This window comes from Penicillium chrysogenum (genome assembly GCF_028827035.1).
Source record: "Penicillium chrysogenum strain IBT 35668 chromosome Unknown utg000001l_segment0_segment0, whole genome shotgun sequence".
Taxonomy (NCBI): domain Eukaryota; kingdom Fungi; phylum Ascomycota; class Eurotiomycetes; order Eurotiales; family Aspergillaceae; genus Penicillium; species Penicillium chrysogenum.
The window spans coordinates 6723286-6739541 of NW_026622749.1; the positions used below are offsets into that span (position 1 = coordinate 6723286).

The window sequence follows — 16256 nt, forward strand, 5'->3', positions numbered from 1 at the left end:
AGTGAGAATCCAACATATGTACGAAGGTCGCAAATATTCAGAATCTGTACAATTAGTATATAACCATCGAATCAACGCGATCTTGGGATCTTATAACTCTGGGGTCCGACGTCATCCGGAATTACATCATTATCAAACTGAGACAATACAAGTACTTCCTAGTTTAATATCTATCTCTTACCTGTTTTGAAGCCCATCGTTTTCAACGGCTCTCTACTGCTTTAGATTGTTTAGATTGGTGAATATGTTGTACACTTGGTCATCGGTTGTGCAAACCACGAATCATCAGGAGTTTATGAAAGTTGTAGCCCGAGGGACTAAATCGACACTCCAAATATCACCTTTAGGAATTAAGATGTCCGTATGATCTAATTGGCACAGAATTATTTCTATAGAGCGAGAGCAGATCTTTCTTGTTCATCCAACTTCCCCAACTTGAAAATCCTCTAGTAGTCCTCATGCACCGCAATACACGGTTACGCCATGTCAAGGTTGACTACATGCTTTCGTGTATACAGTTCGCTAAGGGATGTCTAGTTATTTAATAGAATTAGCATTGGCCGTTTATAATATTTTGCTAAAATACTAGTTTTCGTGGTCTTAAGCTTCGAGACACCAAAATTCGACATTGGACTATCTCGAGCCGTTGACACCTAGAAACTATCCCCATGCAATATAGGAGTCGTCGGTCATCGGCGATAAACATGAGTTCTCATACCGATAATGAAGCGTTCTCGTTGAGAAGCCGCTGCTTACGGCCTATGATCTCACAATTTGATCGCAATAGTTGATGCAGCCAAGCTTGTGACCCATGACTTCACCTGTCATCACCCTCCGTTCTGAAGCAAGCGACATACAATTGCCAACAGGCTTTGAACTTACATATTCCATGGGTCATAATAGTTGGAAACAAGTAGCACGACCAACCCTTGATCATGCAATGACTGGTTTGACAACAGGTTTTCCGTCCAAATCGTTATATATTCTGGACGTCTCTTCCTCATTATTGGGGTCATTGATTGAACTTTGAACTTTTGAAAATTTCCCCAGAGTCTACTTCAACCACAAGATGTCGAACCGTACCGAGAGAGTCGCAGAAGATAACTACGAGAGGCAGAATGATCCTTCGCCCGTGGCCGGAACCTTCAGAGATGACTCCTATGCCAAAGAGACCAACCCAAACTTGAAAGGACAAGTCCCCGTTCAGAGAGACGAACAGCAATTTGACGATCCAATGCAACCTCCTTATTCCAATACTGATCAGCAGCTTGGTAAGTTGGTGTTCTGTTAAACCAACTATATAGTAATCAGAAGGCCACTAACATCGTTTAGAGGAGGACGAACAAGAGGCGATTGATAAGTCCAACATCTTGAGGGGTGACCGTCTCCGTCATGCAAAGCCTAGAACCTCGAACAAGTACAACGAGGGTCCAGATGAAGAAGATCTACCGTGATTTGCTTTTTCCACTACTTTGTACGGGATAACCGAACTACTGTTGTGGTCTTAGGCTTAGGTTGATAGTCGGGTGCCCCCCATAGTGTGCTAGTCTGAAGCTCGCTCTTTATTCTCTTAATACAACTTTCTTTACATATCTCTTCTGCTTCTTCTGTACTTCGGCCCCTGCAGTGCATAGTGCCTTGATAGACAATGGTCTATACGCGTTATTGACGTACGAAGTCGATCCATCGCTTATACACAACCATCATCAAACTTAATGCAGCGATACAAAATATCGTTGGTCCTACCTTTGTACCCGTACTTCAACTTGCGCGGGTCAACCCAGCAAGGCGAGCCATAGGAAGCATATAGAAAACCGGTCAGTCGCACAATCCATGCATCGATTGTTCCATGCTTTTTGGTCTCCTTTCTTCCATCGGTCAGCCTATGGTCAGCCTATGAAAACATACAGATCAAACTGTATGTAACTCATAGTGACGTGTCATTCGTACAACACAAGTTTTGATCCGGTCTCGAGCTAGGCAAGAGACAAGAAAACTTGGCATTTCCATTGCCTCATCAAGCACACAATCACTCTGCCCTGCTTCATCTGTGCCTCTGAAGTCATCTGAAATTGATGGGTTTGGTATGTGGCGATGGAAATATCCAATCGAAGTAGCCTGACGTCAAAGGTGACTTCAGATCCTGAATAGCTCAAGCTTGGCGACACACATAAATAAGCGGTTAATTTACCCCTCGGATGACCTCTTGTACCTTCAAGTTAATCTTGCAATTATCCAAGCAATCGCACAACACTACCTAACAAAAACACTACCTTGACATACCTTCACTATGTCCGACAACCCCAACCCTGGTAATTTCGCCAACCGACCTCACGAAGAGGTGGAGAATATCGCTCGCAAGGGCGGGCAGTCTAGCCACCAGAGCGGATTTGCTTCTATGGATCCAAACAAGCAGGTTCGTAGAAGCACCTATTGTATGTACGATACCAGACTGACTCTATACAGCATGACATCGCCTCGAAAGGCGGTCAAGCTTCAGGAGGAAGCTTCGAGCCTGGAGACCCGAGGGCTAGAGAGGCAGGCCGGAAAGGAGGTCAATCATCTGGGCAGCCTGATGAGTAGGGTGATTTCATTGTCTTATTATCCTATTATTCGGTGATAGTCGTTGTCGGGAATGGCGAGTTGCTAGCACTCTTGGATGGGAAACGATAAGGGAGGACAGATGAAGATATATAGTAATACATTCGTTTTATCCATGGATGCGTTTACTGGGGTCTTCTGGCCCATCGTTTTGTATGGAAGCCATCGATCCTTTTAGATCAGTTCACTCTCACAAAGTGAGACGTGGTCAAACAGAGACGAGAATCAGAGGGTCCATTCACATAGAACGCAGAAAATCACTTGAGCAAACTTGCCATCGGCCATGTACTTTTATTGTCCTATGTAGGGAGCCCAAAGTACACACATTATTTGCTAAACCCAACCCAGATCTTGACCATCCATACAAATTGATATCCTCGAGCCCTCCAACGCTCCGTTGAAAACAAACGCCCTCAAGAGTCACCCCTGATACATTCTCCAGCTCCCCCGTCCACCACTGGCTGTCATCACTTCTTGCAGCCAGGGCGATAGAGCCACTGAGGCCTACAGTTTCTGACCCTCAAAGTACAGCAAGATCCAACCCGCAATGCATTCGGTCCGAATATGCTCAATCAAATCCGCCTCGGTCCACACACGAAAGGCCCGACGGAAGATCTCAAACGAGCGTTCATACTTGTCGAGGGCGGGGTCAAGTCCCATCAGCCGCATATTGGCATCGGAGATTCGTTCACTCTTGTTGTATGCGAGCATGGCAGTGCACCCACGGCAGGAGTAATGGGTTTGGCGCGTATTGTCCCGGTTGACGACGGGGACCCGGCAGGAGACTTCGTGGTGATGAGCAGTTCGGTGGTAGTTTCCCAGCGACACGAGCAAACGCATTCGGACAGGGGTCGGCGAGTAGAGCTTGGCGGCACGATAAATGTCGTGCTGGTTTACAACCTCGAATTCCTCGTCATCGGGGTTCGCGAACGTTTCGACGACAGCAAGTGGCGATCTGCCCTCCGAGGCATGCTTGATGCTCTCACGGTTGCCATGCTTCTCCAGGGCTTTGGTCAGCGCCAACCTGATAGGCACAACCCAGGCTCCAAGGTCCGTGTAGTCAAAGTCAATCTTGCACAGCTGTGGGAGAAACAAAGCTTGGGGGTCAATGAGATCGGATATGTCGAGACCAAAGATGATAGCTGCCAATTCAACGGGGAGACACCAGTACGCGTGGTTGTCGTGCACGCATGGGTGGCAGATACGCTCCATGGTGGGGAGGTAGAGCTGAACAGAGGATTCGCCGCAAACCACGCAGTTCTCACGGAGGATTGCCTCTTTGAGCTGAAGGATATTCCAGTATAAATGGATCTGGGTATGCTTGAGTATCTTCGCCATGCCGGGGGCCCACTGCCGCAGAAACGACATTGGGCTTCGCTGCACAAAGTGATTGGCGAGGCGATTGACGTGCGAGAACTTGTTAGCACTCATGATGTCCAATTTGTTGACAATCATGTCAACGACCTCGTTGGGAAGGCAACTCATAACCCCCAAGTCCTTCACTGGCTTTCCCTTGGGCTTTATAGCCACGGGGACGGGTCTGACTTCGATGTCAACGATGCCGGTATTCAGGGAACGCGGGTTATTTGCGAGGATGTCTAGCACCTTGGAGGGCTCCCGGGTGTTGGCAAAAGCCTGTCCCCAGGATATATGCTCCGAGACAAGGTGGATACTCATTGTGGCTGGACAGCGCGCGATCACACGAATGACGAATGTGAATTTGAAGGTGTCAACCCGCTGTTTGTAGAAACGCGTTCAATGAATGAGAATACCCTATCAGTGTTTGGTCAGCGGATGAGACGGTAAACAATACGCATATCACCTCAGTAACACATACCTTCGTGTTGCGAAAGGATGTGAGATGGATGGGAAATGGATGGAAGGTGGATGCAAAGCGATTGACAAGGGCAGAAGATGTGAAAAGAAACGGAAAGAATGATAAGGAGCGACAATCGTCGAGGAAACGCAGTGGAAAAGTGCGACTGCGACCTAGAGCAAACGTTTGGCATGTGCCCTTATAACATGCTATGTTGGTTACGCGCGACGCTATCGATTAGATCATCGTAGATAGCAAACTAGAGGTTGTTCAATAAGGTTACGCCTTTCATATACGCTATCAATATACGAATAGAGCATATCTAGGCTGCTTGAATGAGTGTGGACCAACATAGGCTTATAGAATGCTGTAACTTGATCCGCAGTCACAGACAAAGAGGATAGGAGGGCTTTAAGTAAGATCATCTATACAATCTTGCTATTGCGCCGCTTTACGAATAGGTATAGACAATCTAGAATGATAAGGACCGCGAATCAGTTGAGGAAACGTAGTTGAAAAGCGCGACTGCAGCCTGGCGTAGAGGTAGTAACTATATCCTTATGACATGCTATATTGGTTACGCGCGACGCCGTCGATTAGCTCCTTGTGGGCAGCGACCTGGAGGTCATTCTCCACTATTGCGCCTTTCATACGCGCTATCACTACGCGAATTGAGCATATCTGGAGTGCTTGAATGGGTGTGGGCTAACACGGGCTCATAGAATACTGCCACTTGATCTGGAGTCACAGACGAAGAGGACAGGAAGGTTATAAGATACGTTTGTCTCATTTCCATTGTGCCGCTCTACGGATAAGATTAGACAGTCTAGTTCCTTGCGTTTCCTGAAGCAGTTGTTGCTAGGAATGCTGAAGATTACCTTAAGTCTGCTATACTGCGAGAGACGGGGTGTATTTGTCTCGCTGAAGGTGAGTACACTGGGGAGATGGGCGCAAAAGTAAATCAACTGTTCCTGTTGAAGAATCATTTACAACCTGCCAGAGGGCCAAAAAGAGCCGAAACGGAAAGCGAGCCAAATTACTTATCAAAAGAGATATCCTGAGCATGTATGTACTGCATAGTTCCAAGGAAGCTAATCTTTGATGCAGCGAATGCAGCAAATAACAGTTCAAACTGTCCCAAAATGTGCCAATTCTCAAGCATAATTGTAGTCCAGGATGTGTGGAGTTCGAAGTTCAACTTGCGAAGACTGTCAAGGGGCAGTATGATGCTGAGAGTTATTAGAGTCTTGAAGAAGCGATTGGGATCATAGGACGAGATAGTACGATGGACGGGACACGGCGTCAAAAGGACAAGGCAAGGCCGAGGGCAATGGATGGTCCATCGCCTTCGGCCACCCGCTATGAACGAGCATTTTGGAATAGGCGATTGGAATCTTGAAGAAAGGACAGGAGATTGAGAAGAAGGCCGATGTTGAGACAATATCACGGAGAAAATTTACGGTGGAAGAAAGAGGAAGAAGGACACTCGAAAATCTATATCGCAATCGAGATTTCTTACTACGGAAAAACGCGACAGGCACGCTTGCGACGCAACAGCAAGCGACTTCAAGTTGTTGAGAGTTGGTTTAGTCCGCCATCACAACGTAGATACACGTACACTCATGGTGATACAAGGCTACGGAAGTAGTAACAGCAGTAAAGGGAATCAGAAATGCACAGACAAACAAGAGGTATATAAATCAGCATAGTAGATACAAAAGCCTGGTTGGCCCGGTGAACAGTATCGGCACGTTAAAATATACGGACAGTGCCATACGTTCTATTCAACCTCCTCCATGGGGTTACTCAAGTGATCAGTCCGGACAACATAATCATCGTCATCTTCATCCTCTTTAGAATTGGCATCTGCCATATCCTCATCATCGCCATCAACAGATCCATCAGATTCCGCACCGGTGCGGGACTTCCCCTTCTTGCTGACGCTCTTTCCTTTGCCTTTGCTGCTGGTTGTTGACTGGCCGCTGGTGCTGCGGACAGGGTTTCCTGGCCACCTGTTCAGTCCCTTGATACGGCCGTGAATACCCCCGGGCGTGTGGCCGTCGCCATTGATGGTAGGTGCCTCTTCTGGTATGGCCGAGCCGCCCAGGCTGAATGCCTCCATTGCCTCGGCGATCGTCTGCGGTGCGGCGGCGGCGGGGTCTTGCTTTGACTTGTCTACTGCTTCGAATGTTTGACGGATGCGCTCGAAGTGCTCGAGTTCTTTGGCGCTGCGAGGGGTTAGTATCATGGTATGTCACCGGAAGAAAGATGGTAGAATGGAACGGGTGAGTGGAGTGAAAACATACCTAACACTTGGCACAAGCTCTCCTTGAGCAGACAGGAAATCCTCCTCGGTTACCATCACATTCACATCCTCCTTTGTGGCAAGGTGATCAAAGAACCAAGCAGTGCTGACGGGACCATTTGGCAGAGCGTTGATCTTCTCGTCGACCGCAGTGGCCTTTCGAGTGATAGCTTTTAGCATGGCATCAGAGCAGAGCGCATACAAATCAGCACCAGTGTAAGTCAAAGGCAGCTGTTCCGCAACGCGGTCAAGCGAGACATCGGGGTGGAGAGCGAACTTCCGCGTCAGAGCCTCAAGGATAGTCGCCTGTTTCCTATGTGTATCTGACACGCCCAGGTAGAGCATCTTGTCGAAGCGACCAGGGCGGAGAAGAGCAGTGTCAAGCAGATCGGGACGGTTAGTCGCACCAATGACGAAAACTCCGCCGCTATTCTCCTCGCCGCCGTTCATTCCATCCAGCTCTGCGAGCAGCTGACTCACGATACGGTCCATAACACCACCACTGTCTCCCTGGTTACCACGCTTGGGCGCAACAGAGTCCAGCTCATCGAAGAAGACAACGCAGGGTCGAGCATCCCGAGCGCGTTGGAATACCCGGCGCACGTTTGCCTCGGATTCACCAATATACATGTTAAGCAGTTCGGGGCCCTTGACGGAGAAGAAGTTGAGCGAGAACTCGGTGGCAATGGCCTTGGCAAGCAAGGTCTTGCCCGTGCCGGGTGGGCCATAGAACAAGATACCGCTGCGCTTCTTCATGCCCTTGGCGAAGAGCTCGGGCCTTTCGAGCGGCAGCTGAATGGTCTCGACCAAGGCATCCTTAACATTTGTTAATCCACCAACATCGTCCCAGCCAACGTTGGGAATCTTAGGTGCACCGATCGAATCAGCGAAGTTCTTGCGCGCAGCTTCGACAGCAGCGTCAAAGTCTGCCTTGGTGACGCCGCGTGCACCGTCGCCTCCTGCCAGCAGGACGTCTCTCACAAAGACCTCCGAGCCGCAAAGCTTCTTGCTAGCCTCGGCCAAACTTTCGAGACGAGCTGTTCTCGCTCCGGCAGCTCGTTCCACGACGTCAACCAGATCCCCCGCAACAAGAGCTGCGGTCTTCAGAGCAATGCTGCCAAGATCCACGTCCGCGGACAGTCTGATACCGCGCTCGGTGACGGCATTTTGCAGAATGCCTTCACGCTCTTTCTCCTCCGGGGCACCCATCTCGAACTCATGGGTTATGAGGCTGCGGATACCTTCAGGGATAGTTTCAACATCAGTGGTGGTGGCAATGACAACTCTGGCATCGTTCAAGATATCGCTCATTGCTGTGACAATGCGATCAGCGGTTAGAACCTCGATATGTCTGATCAGCAGTGCGGTGCAGTTTGCTCCGCAGTGGAAGGCCCTTTCTGCTCGGGCTTTGAGATATGCCTCGGTTTTGACATCGCCACCATTCGCGCCGCCTTCTGTCAAGATATCGTACGCGTCGATAGGGAATGTGTGGATGCCGATATCCGAGCACGCTCGAGTCGCGACGGTTGCCTTGCCGATATGTCTTTGCTGCGATCTGAGGAGAATGAAGACGGGCTTCATTCCTAGTTGAATAGCCCGCGGGCTTGTGGCAGCAGACATCAGATCACGGATCCGCTGCTGCAATGGAGGGATAACGGACTGAGGTGGATCGGCAACAATTCCATGAGGTGTTGGGGCATCATGGACGGTCTTAGGGATCGTCTTGACGCCCAGCCAATACTCCCACCCGTTGCCCAACACGCCGGGAACCCGGCTCACGTCGCTTCCAGCCTGTACCATGCGCGTAGTCGCCGGGTCAAGCACAGCGACTCCACCCCACTGATCTTCGCCTGTCTCCTCCAGCTCCTCTACTGTAGTCGGGGCTACCTGTCCGACACGGAACCAAGCGACGCCGATTTTGCGGGTTCCGGCATTAGTGGCATTGGCACCTTGACCCAGCCGGATAGTAATGTCTTCCTCCTGACTGGCACTGTCACCGCTAGCGGTACCAGAGAACACCGCCCTGCCCAATCCCTCGTCCACACTAATTCCAACCAAATCACCACTTTTAAGGATACGCCGGCGTGACTCAAAGTACTGCTTCAATCCTGCAAATAGCGCTGGCTGAAGAACCCGATCCATTGAGAGGGGAGTGGAAACCTTGAGCAACGTAACCTCTTTCGCCAAAGGCGGATTTTTAGCAGCAGTGTTCTTCATGTGTTGCAAAATCCCAGGTTTGGAGGATCCATTAGGGGTAGCGAAGGTCATAGGAGAGATTCGCAGGTACTTGGGATTTTCAATGTTACCAAGAAGCAACGGGGGAACGAAAACCGAAGGCGTCAAGCGGGTGGGTGGACGTTGCGAAATACTGGGCCGGCGTTCACCTGAGTGGTTAATGGCATACCGGGGTTTGGAGGACGGAAGACCCGAAAGACCAAAAATCTTAACTGGGCGCCAATCGCCTGGGTCTTCAGGAGAGTCGTTAAAACTTCCAAATTTGAGCGAGGCGAACATGTTCAGCTGGGGCTCCTCGGCAGCTTCGATTCTAACCCAATCGCCGGAGAAGCACCCGATCTTGGCGAGGGTGCTGATATCTACAAAGACAAAGGAGTCGACATCTTCATCGTCACGAGGCCGGGGGTGCAGCACTTCATTTGGGACTTGCTGTAGGAGACCTTCCACCTTAAAGGTCTTCCCTCCGCCCCGGCCAGGGCGCATGGTGGCCGATGTGAAATTCGACGCGACAGAACCCGGAGTATGAATTCCGTCTGATCGTCGACCGCCGGCTCTAGGAGTCGCCGAAGTCAAGGAAGACATCACCCCCGATGGTGGTTGTGGCAGTTCAGGCGCACTAAGAGAAATCATGTCTTCCAAAGAATCATCTGAGGAGTCACTCATAGATCCTGCTGAGCCCTCTGTTTCTGACTCCTCGGCAGCTGATGTTACCTCCATTTCTGTCCCACTTTCGCCGGGTTTATCCTCGGCTGCAGAATAGAATTGTTCGTTCGAAGTATCGTCGGCTTCGTCTTCGGCCACTTGCTTCAGAAGCGCAGACCTCGAAGGCATAGTTTGTTGAGCACGAATTCCTTGAGGCCGGGCCTGGACAAGCACGATCTTTGTCGTCGACATCAGCAAGCCTTGCGAAACGGGCTCGCAGAATGAGATCCGCGCAGGGGGTGGAGGCGCATAAGTTATGGGATGAGAAGGGAGTGGAAGGGGCAGCACGTCTCCAGTATGAACAATACGCTGAGCTCCCAATGCTTCGCGAACTGCTGCAGTGAGACGTTGTTCAGCATCGGCTGCAGCCCTTTTCGAGTACTTCTTGGCTTCTACCGACTTCCCGGTCTTCCCCCAGAGTCCATTCGGCCCCTGCGCATTCGTGAATCCACCACCAAATTTGGTCTGAACATCATCATGATTGCGAAGGAGATGTCGTTCAACGGTCACAAAGATTGTATCGAGGTGAATCGGGGCGACGTCCAAGATCCGAATCTCTACGGAACGGTGTGCCTGTAGGGAGTTGCGCGACGAGTCGACTTTCCCCAAGGCCTGGAGGAAAGGCTGGAGTGAGTCTGCTGATTCAGGAAACAGCACTGTCGAGTGTGACATTGCAACTGGCGATCTCTCTGTGGGCTGAATGCGCACTGGGAGTATCGTCCAGGCCTGATCTTCCACGGAGGTATAAGTCGGCGTATGTGGGGCGATTGCAACATAAAGCACTCCGTCGTCGGACGTCGTAACATCTGACCAGAACGAAGACGAGTAAGTTAATATTCTTATTAGGGCCACTCAAGGAGGCTTCGCAACTCACCTTGGAGAGCCTGCTGCTGGAAGAGGTCATTCGCTAGATCCTCGGATAATATGCCGACCTTCCCGCGTAGCTGGGGATCCAGTGCCAAACGTGCTGCGATGGGTGTCTTATTGTTCAATCGCCGCTTTCCGGCTCTTCTTCTCCGTTGTCGAGGCTGCTGGGAGCTCTGCCCATACTGTTCGAAGTCCATGGGGTGCAGTGTCTTGTCCGGTTGCCGTCGGCAAACGAAGCGGGGGAGGTAGGAGAAGATGTGAACGAAATGCAATCACCAAATCATTTAACAAGCGCCCCTGAGAAGATGTCCTACAAAATCTCCAGATTTAGCGAACTACTGGGGGAAGACTGAGGTTCGGACCCAGAATCCGGGGGAAATCAACACGCGGGCATCTCGGCACCGCCCGCCATTCTGCCATATCCCGAAGCCGAGGTCCAATCGGGGAAGTATGGCTTTCCGTTTTAGTGCTGAGGCATTGCCGCTTTTGGCTCCAATCCTGGCCTAAGCGCCCTACCCTCACTACGTACCTAGGTATTATATAGGCACTCTGATAAGGGTCTACCGAGGTATATAGGTATCATGAGACTATAAAATTGCCCGCTATGCTATGACGCTTATCTGATCACAGGCTTGTACATGAACCAACTATCATTTCACAACGTGAAAAAAATACATATTAGACATATATCGCATCTCAAGAGTGCGACTTTTTCGTGTTATTTCATCAAAGCTGGAAGGTCAAGTGCGAAGCTCGACTTCTCTGATCACTGGGCGAGCTGCTTGTGGGCAAGGCTGGCCCGATGAACAAGGTCGTCCATTCCTGGTGGAGGATCAACCGGCGGTCGGGCTGAGACTTTCCGGTATCTGACAGGCCCATCCAAGGGCGGAACCTTCTCTCTTGTTAGGTTTTATCCAAGAGACAGATATAGGGGAATGCTTACATTTTTTGCGTCCATTTCAGCGTATACCTGATCAGCTACGGTCTTGATATACCGCAACTTCTTTAATAAATGGGACTTTTGCGGCGAAACTCCAAGTAAAGGGAGGCGGTATTTCGCGCGTATTTTCCTCCAGCTGTACCATTTGACCGATGAAGATGACATGGTATAGTTGTTGTTTGCAAGCCAGCATATCAACTCCATATGTGCGTAGGCTAGAAGCAAGCCACGGTTGGCACATTGAGGGGTGTCTTCCCTCGAAGCATTAATGAGTCGGCCATCGGACGCAGCGCGGTCAGCGTAATCGCAAAGATATTTCCGGAAGCTCCTCCTATCGAGTCGATTCGCTCCCAGATTGATGGCGATCGTATTGACGGTGGCCCCTATACTATCTAGTATTTCAAGCGCGGTGGAAATTTCTTGAGGAATGGCGAGTGTCATGTTCAAGGGTATTGGAAAGATATTCTCAGATTTAGGTGCAATACCATCTTTTTACCAGCAATTTGAGACAAGATTCAGCACCTAAATCATTTTTACCTAGCGGCGAATTATGAAACCGAAATCCTGTTCTTCTTCATCCTTGTGGGCAAGAACCTGGGCTTGGCACCCTCAACAGGAGTCACACGATACAATTGACGTTGGAAACGCTGTAAAGTTATTGGACAAGGATTTATTATGACGCATCGAGATCCTTATTATATCTTGCTTTCAACAAATGATAATTACTTCTTTTCCGCCCTCTTCTGTGTCATGCCTAGACCTAATCCGTGGATGATGCCATAGTTGCGTAGCAAAAGATCCGTGAATAGAACCCCATTTCATAGACATGGAAAAGACGTAGAATAACTTATGATCCCTACTATAACGCCTGAGATCTTATACATTCTATTTCCGCTTTTTGCCTGTGTTCATGATAAGTGGACGCAAGTAATAAAGCTCGGTCGCAAGGTGATCTATGGAGATGGCGCCCAATAGACAGGTATTGGCTAAAGGCCCTGATGCGAGGGGTTGGGTTCATCGTTGTTTAGAAACCAATAGGATCTGTCTTTACGATCGGACTGATTAGTAGTCTGCACAATTTTTTCAAAGGGCCTGCTCAGCCATTAGAGATATTGTAGTAAGGATCAATATAGTCCAGGACTGTTTGGTCGTGGGCAGCCTCTTCCAGCTTAATCGCAATTATAGAAGAACTAGGATCAGACTCTTTCCCCTGTGGACTTCACGCATCCTAAAATATACAGCGCAGCCAAGCTTCATAACAGCCGTGAACTACTAATATACTATCAAGGCCATCCATATACTAACTTGTTCCATCCTAGTAAGTTTGCAACATGAAATTGCGGAGCCCACGGTCAGTACAGACCAGTTTAGTGCCTATTTAACCAAGATAAACCTTTTGGTGGTATCTTCTGTCATTGTGAAAGCGTCTATTCCTCTATGATATATATTTTTATCACCACCCAATAAAGGCAGCAAGACATCATAGTATTGTACTAGTGGATCAAGAATCTGTGTACGATTGGTGGATCATGGGATCTGAGCAAGGATCAAGGATCTGAGCAAGTATTTTTCTACGTCCAACATATACTTGGATACTTTTAAGCCTTGAGACTTGATTCTCACCTGACCAACTCCGGTAAAATCAGTGGGGGTTGTTCGACCAAGAACCTGGATCGTGACGTCGATGCTTTTTTGTATAATGCGTGCGACAACCTGCCAGGTTCCTACATATGCTGTTGTTGTCTTTGTGAAATGACGACATACGTACTTTCAGCTAAGGCAAAGGCTTGCTATACATAACATCGTTTATATATGGTACTTCAATGCGGCTACCAACCAATATCATTTAAATAACCATTTGACGACTTGCGTCTTATCCTGGTCCCCTCCGAGTGTGGCTACCGCGATTAAAACACAATGACTCTCATCCAAGGAACAACCAAATTTCTGCGCCTTGGGGTCTTTCGGCAGCCGACTATTCTACCGACTACGCAGATGGGAAGACGGCTAGCTACCGACGCTGGTATCAAACAAACGTTGCCGAAGGAACCACTTCAACAGACGGATCAACGATTTCAGTCATTTCAACTTCGTGGGAAAGTTTTTGCGGTGACTGGTGGAGGGCGTGGGCTAGGCCTAACAATGGCGGAAGCATTAGTGGAAGCAGGGGGAGAAGGTATGTTATATCCTAGTGTATAAGCTCTTGATCTATTGACTAACCACGAATCAACGGTGGATATAGTGCATTGTCTAGATCGACTACCTGAGCCCCACGAAGAGTTCTATACTGCACAAACACGGGCCAATCCCCACTATGGGGGCTCTTTACATTATCACCCGTTAGATGTTCGCGACAGAGACAGCACGAACCAGATAATGTCTGCGATCGCCGATGGCAAGAACCGGCTGGATGGTTTAGTGGCGGCGGCTGGGGTAAACCACGTAGAGAGTGCGATTAATCACTCCGCTGCCGATATTGAACGGATAATCAGTATCAATTATACTGGTGCTTTCACATCTGCAACTGCTGCAGCAACACAAATGCTGAACAAGCAATGTCAAGGATCAATATTACTGGTTTCCAGTATGAGTGGGATGATTGCAAACAAAGGAATGAAATCGTCTATCTATAACTCATCCAAAGCCGCTGTGATCCAACTGGCTAGAAGCTTTGCCATGGAATGGAGCAACATCGATAGGGAAGGCAGAGGGGGAATACGAGTGAACTGCCTTTGTCCCGGACACATAGTCACGCCTATGGCCAAGATGGTCATGGATAAGACGCCGGGGACAAAGGAGATATGGGAATCTGAGAATATGTTGGGACGGTTGGCGCGGCCAGAAGAATTCCGTGGTATTGCCTTGTTGCTCATGAGTAATGCGGGCAGTTTCATGACTGGGAGTACAATAGTAGCCGATGGAGGGCATACGGCATGGTGAAGGCTTCAGTATACGGAAGGTCTTAAACCTTGTTGTTCATTGCAATTGATACTAGTATACGTGGTACTCCTGAACAGTCAGTTTGGCCAACTGTGTATGTACTGTATATATTAGCTCGCTTCTACTTGTATAGATTTCATTAGCTTTCTCTCTATTTCTCGTTATCCTATTCCTCGCCTATACTATTTTTATCTCGATCACTAAAATAGGCACAAGTCTTAAGGCTTTGCTTCTTGGGTCTCCACAAAAATTAGTAGCTTATTTACTAGCCGTGATTCTTCCGACAATTCATTTACCCGGACCCGTCGCTGAGTTGAAACCTTGAATTATGAGCTCAAGCTTCACTTGGAAGCGCCTCGGCCATTACGATATCATTTAGGCTCCAACTATAACTTCCCTGGGGTGGACAACGTGAAAGCCTGTTTCTCGCATCATTATGACTTAAGTTACAAAGTGACCACCTGAAATCATTGCACTCATTTTAACCAAGCTTCATTCCATTAAGCCGCAATCAGGCCTTACACACCAAAAATGACGTAACTTAAGCAAACTTGATTGAAGAGCAAGAATTGCAATGGACTCTACCCCAGCACGCATATAAGAGCACATACCTGACGCAGGAGACGTACTATTGTGACAGGCCACCATCTGATCCCTTGTTTGTCAGGTTTCACTTGTTTGCTAGCTAGTATATTACCTAGCATCTTACAGAAAGAGAATTAATCCTTCTTCTCTCTCTTCCTCCTTGCTGCCAGATCAAGTATCCATCCGTCGACGAATCTATCTACAGAACTTTCGAATACGTATCAGGAATATGTCTGCTCAAGAAAGCAACCAGAGCTTCAAGCTCGAAAACCTTTTCAACCTGAAGGACAGAGGTGAGTTACTAATATCGTCGAGTGGCTTTCTGAGCGTTGCTAACCCAGCGCGTAGTCGCTCTTGTCACAGGAGGAGGATCGGGCATCGGTTTGATGGCCACTCAAGCCCTCGCCGTCAACGGTGCCAAAGTCTACATCACCGGTCGCACAAAGGAGAAACTGGACCGTGTCGCAGAGTTATACTCCAAGGACATTCCAGGCCAGATTATCCCGATCTCTGCGGACGTCACCTCAAAGCAGTCCATTCAGAAGTTAGTCGACGAGATTTCCGCCAAGGAGTCGAAACTGCATATTTTGATCAACAATGCCGGCATTAGCTCTCCAACACAGAACACAGATCCAGCGGACCCGAAAAAATTGCAGGAAGAGCTGTTCAACAACCAGAGCACAGCCCAGGAGTGGGAAGAATGCATGAGGACAAACGTGACGCAGCTTTTCTTCACGACCACTGCTTTCCTGCCCTTGCTGAATAAGGGAACAGAGGACGAGCACGCCTGGTCTAGTACGGTCGTCAACATCTCGTCGATTTCCGGCCTTGTCAAATCTGCCCAGCATCACTTCGCCTACAACGCTAGTAAGGCGGCTGCTGTTCATCTCACTAAAATGTTGGCCCATGAGATTGCTTCCTCGCAACTCAAAATTCGTGTCAACAATATCGCGCCGGGGGTCTTCCCGTCCGAAATGACGGCTGAGGGCAGTGACGAGAAGCAAAAGAGCACGCTCCCCAAAGAGAAGTTCGAGGGCAAAGTCCCCGCTGGACGCCCAGGGAAGGACGAGGACATGGGAAGTGCTGTGTTGTTTACTGTCTCGAACCAATACCTCAATGGACAAACCATTGTTGTGGACGGTGGATACTTGCTGACCGCGGGCACACTCTAAGTCACTAGCGTCGGAACAATCATTCCATGTACACAGATCAGGTCATACTGGCATATCTACATAGGCACCGCCCGAAGTTCTTTTTCTCTTCTT

At 49.0% G+C, this 16256-nt stretch overlaps 6 protein-coding genes across 6 annotated transcripts; 3 read left to right on the forward strand and 3 right to left on the reverse strand.

The window, feature by feature from the left end:
• Nucleotides 1–1069: 1069 nt before the first annotated feature.
• N7489_002667 (uncharacterized protein) lies at nucleotides 1070–1454 on the forward strand (the record flags this gene model as incomplete). Its single annotated transcript, XM_056708422.1, has 2 exons — nucleotides 1070–1271; nucleotides 1333–1454. The coding sequence occupies 2 exons, from the start codon at nucleotides 1070–1072 to the stop codon at nucleotides 1452–1454; spliced, it is 324 nt and encodes a 107-aa protein (XP_056572724.1).
• An 836-nt stretch (nucleotides 1455–2290) lies between these two features.
• N7489_002668 (con-10 family general stress protein) lies at nucleotides 2291–2583 on the forward strand (the record flags this gene model as incomplete). The annotated part of the gene is made up of 2 exons (XM_056708423.1): nucleotides 2291–2416; nucleotides 2467–2583. 2 exons carry the CDS (start codon nucleotides 2291–2293, stop codon nucleotides 2581–2583), a joined length of 243 nt encoding a protein of 80 aa, XP_056572725.1.
• A 522-nt stretch (nucleotides 2584–3105) lies between these two features.
• Nucleotides 3106–4278, reverse strand: N7489_002669 (uncharacterized protein; the record flags this gene model as incomplete). The annotated part of the gene is made up of 1 exon (XM_056708424.1): nucleotides 3106–4278. One exon carries the CDS (start codon nucleotides 4276–4278, stop codon nucleotides 3106–3108), a length of 1173 nt encoding a protein of 390 aa, XP_056572726.1.
• A 1919-nt stretch (nucleotides 4279–6197) lies between these two features.
• On the reverse strand, nucleotides 6198–10723 carry pex6 (AAA family ATPase peroxin 6; the record flags this gene model as incomplete). Its single annotated transcript, XM_056708425.1, has 3 exons — nucleotides 6198–6645; nucleotides 6724–10465; nucleotides 10534–10723. 3 exons carry the CDS (start codon nucleotides 10721–10723, stop codon nucleotides 6198–6200), a joined length of 4380 nt encoding a protein of 1459 aa, XP_056572727.1.
• A 569-nt stretch (nucleotides 10724–11292) lies between these two features.
• On the reverse strand, nucleotides 11293–11907 carry N7489_002671 (glyoxalase family protein; the record flags this gene model as incomplete). Its single annotated transcript, XM_056708426.1, has 2 exons — nucleotides 11293–11418; nucleotides 11470–11907. The coding sequence occupies 2 exons, from the start codon at nucleotides 11905–11907 to the stop codon at nucleotides 11293–11295; spliced, it is 564 nt and encodes a 187-aa protein (XP_056572728.1).
• A 3313-nt stretch (nucleotides 11908–15220) lies between these two features.
• Nucleotides 15221–16163, forward strand: N7489_002672 (SDR family NAD(P)-dependent oxidoreductase; the record flags this gene model as incomplete). Its single annotated transcript, XM_056708427.1, has 2 exons — nucleotides 15221–15284; nucleotides 15340–16163. 2 exons carry the CDS (start codon nucleotides 15221–15223, stop codon nucleotides 16161–16163), a joined length of 888 nt encoding a protein of 295 aa, XP_056572729.1.
• Between the last annotated feature and the right edge of the window lie 93 nt (nucleotides 16164–16256).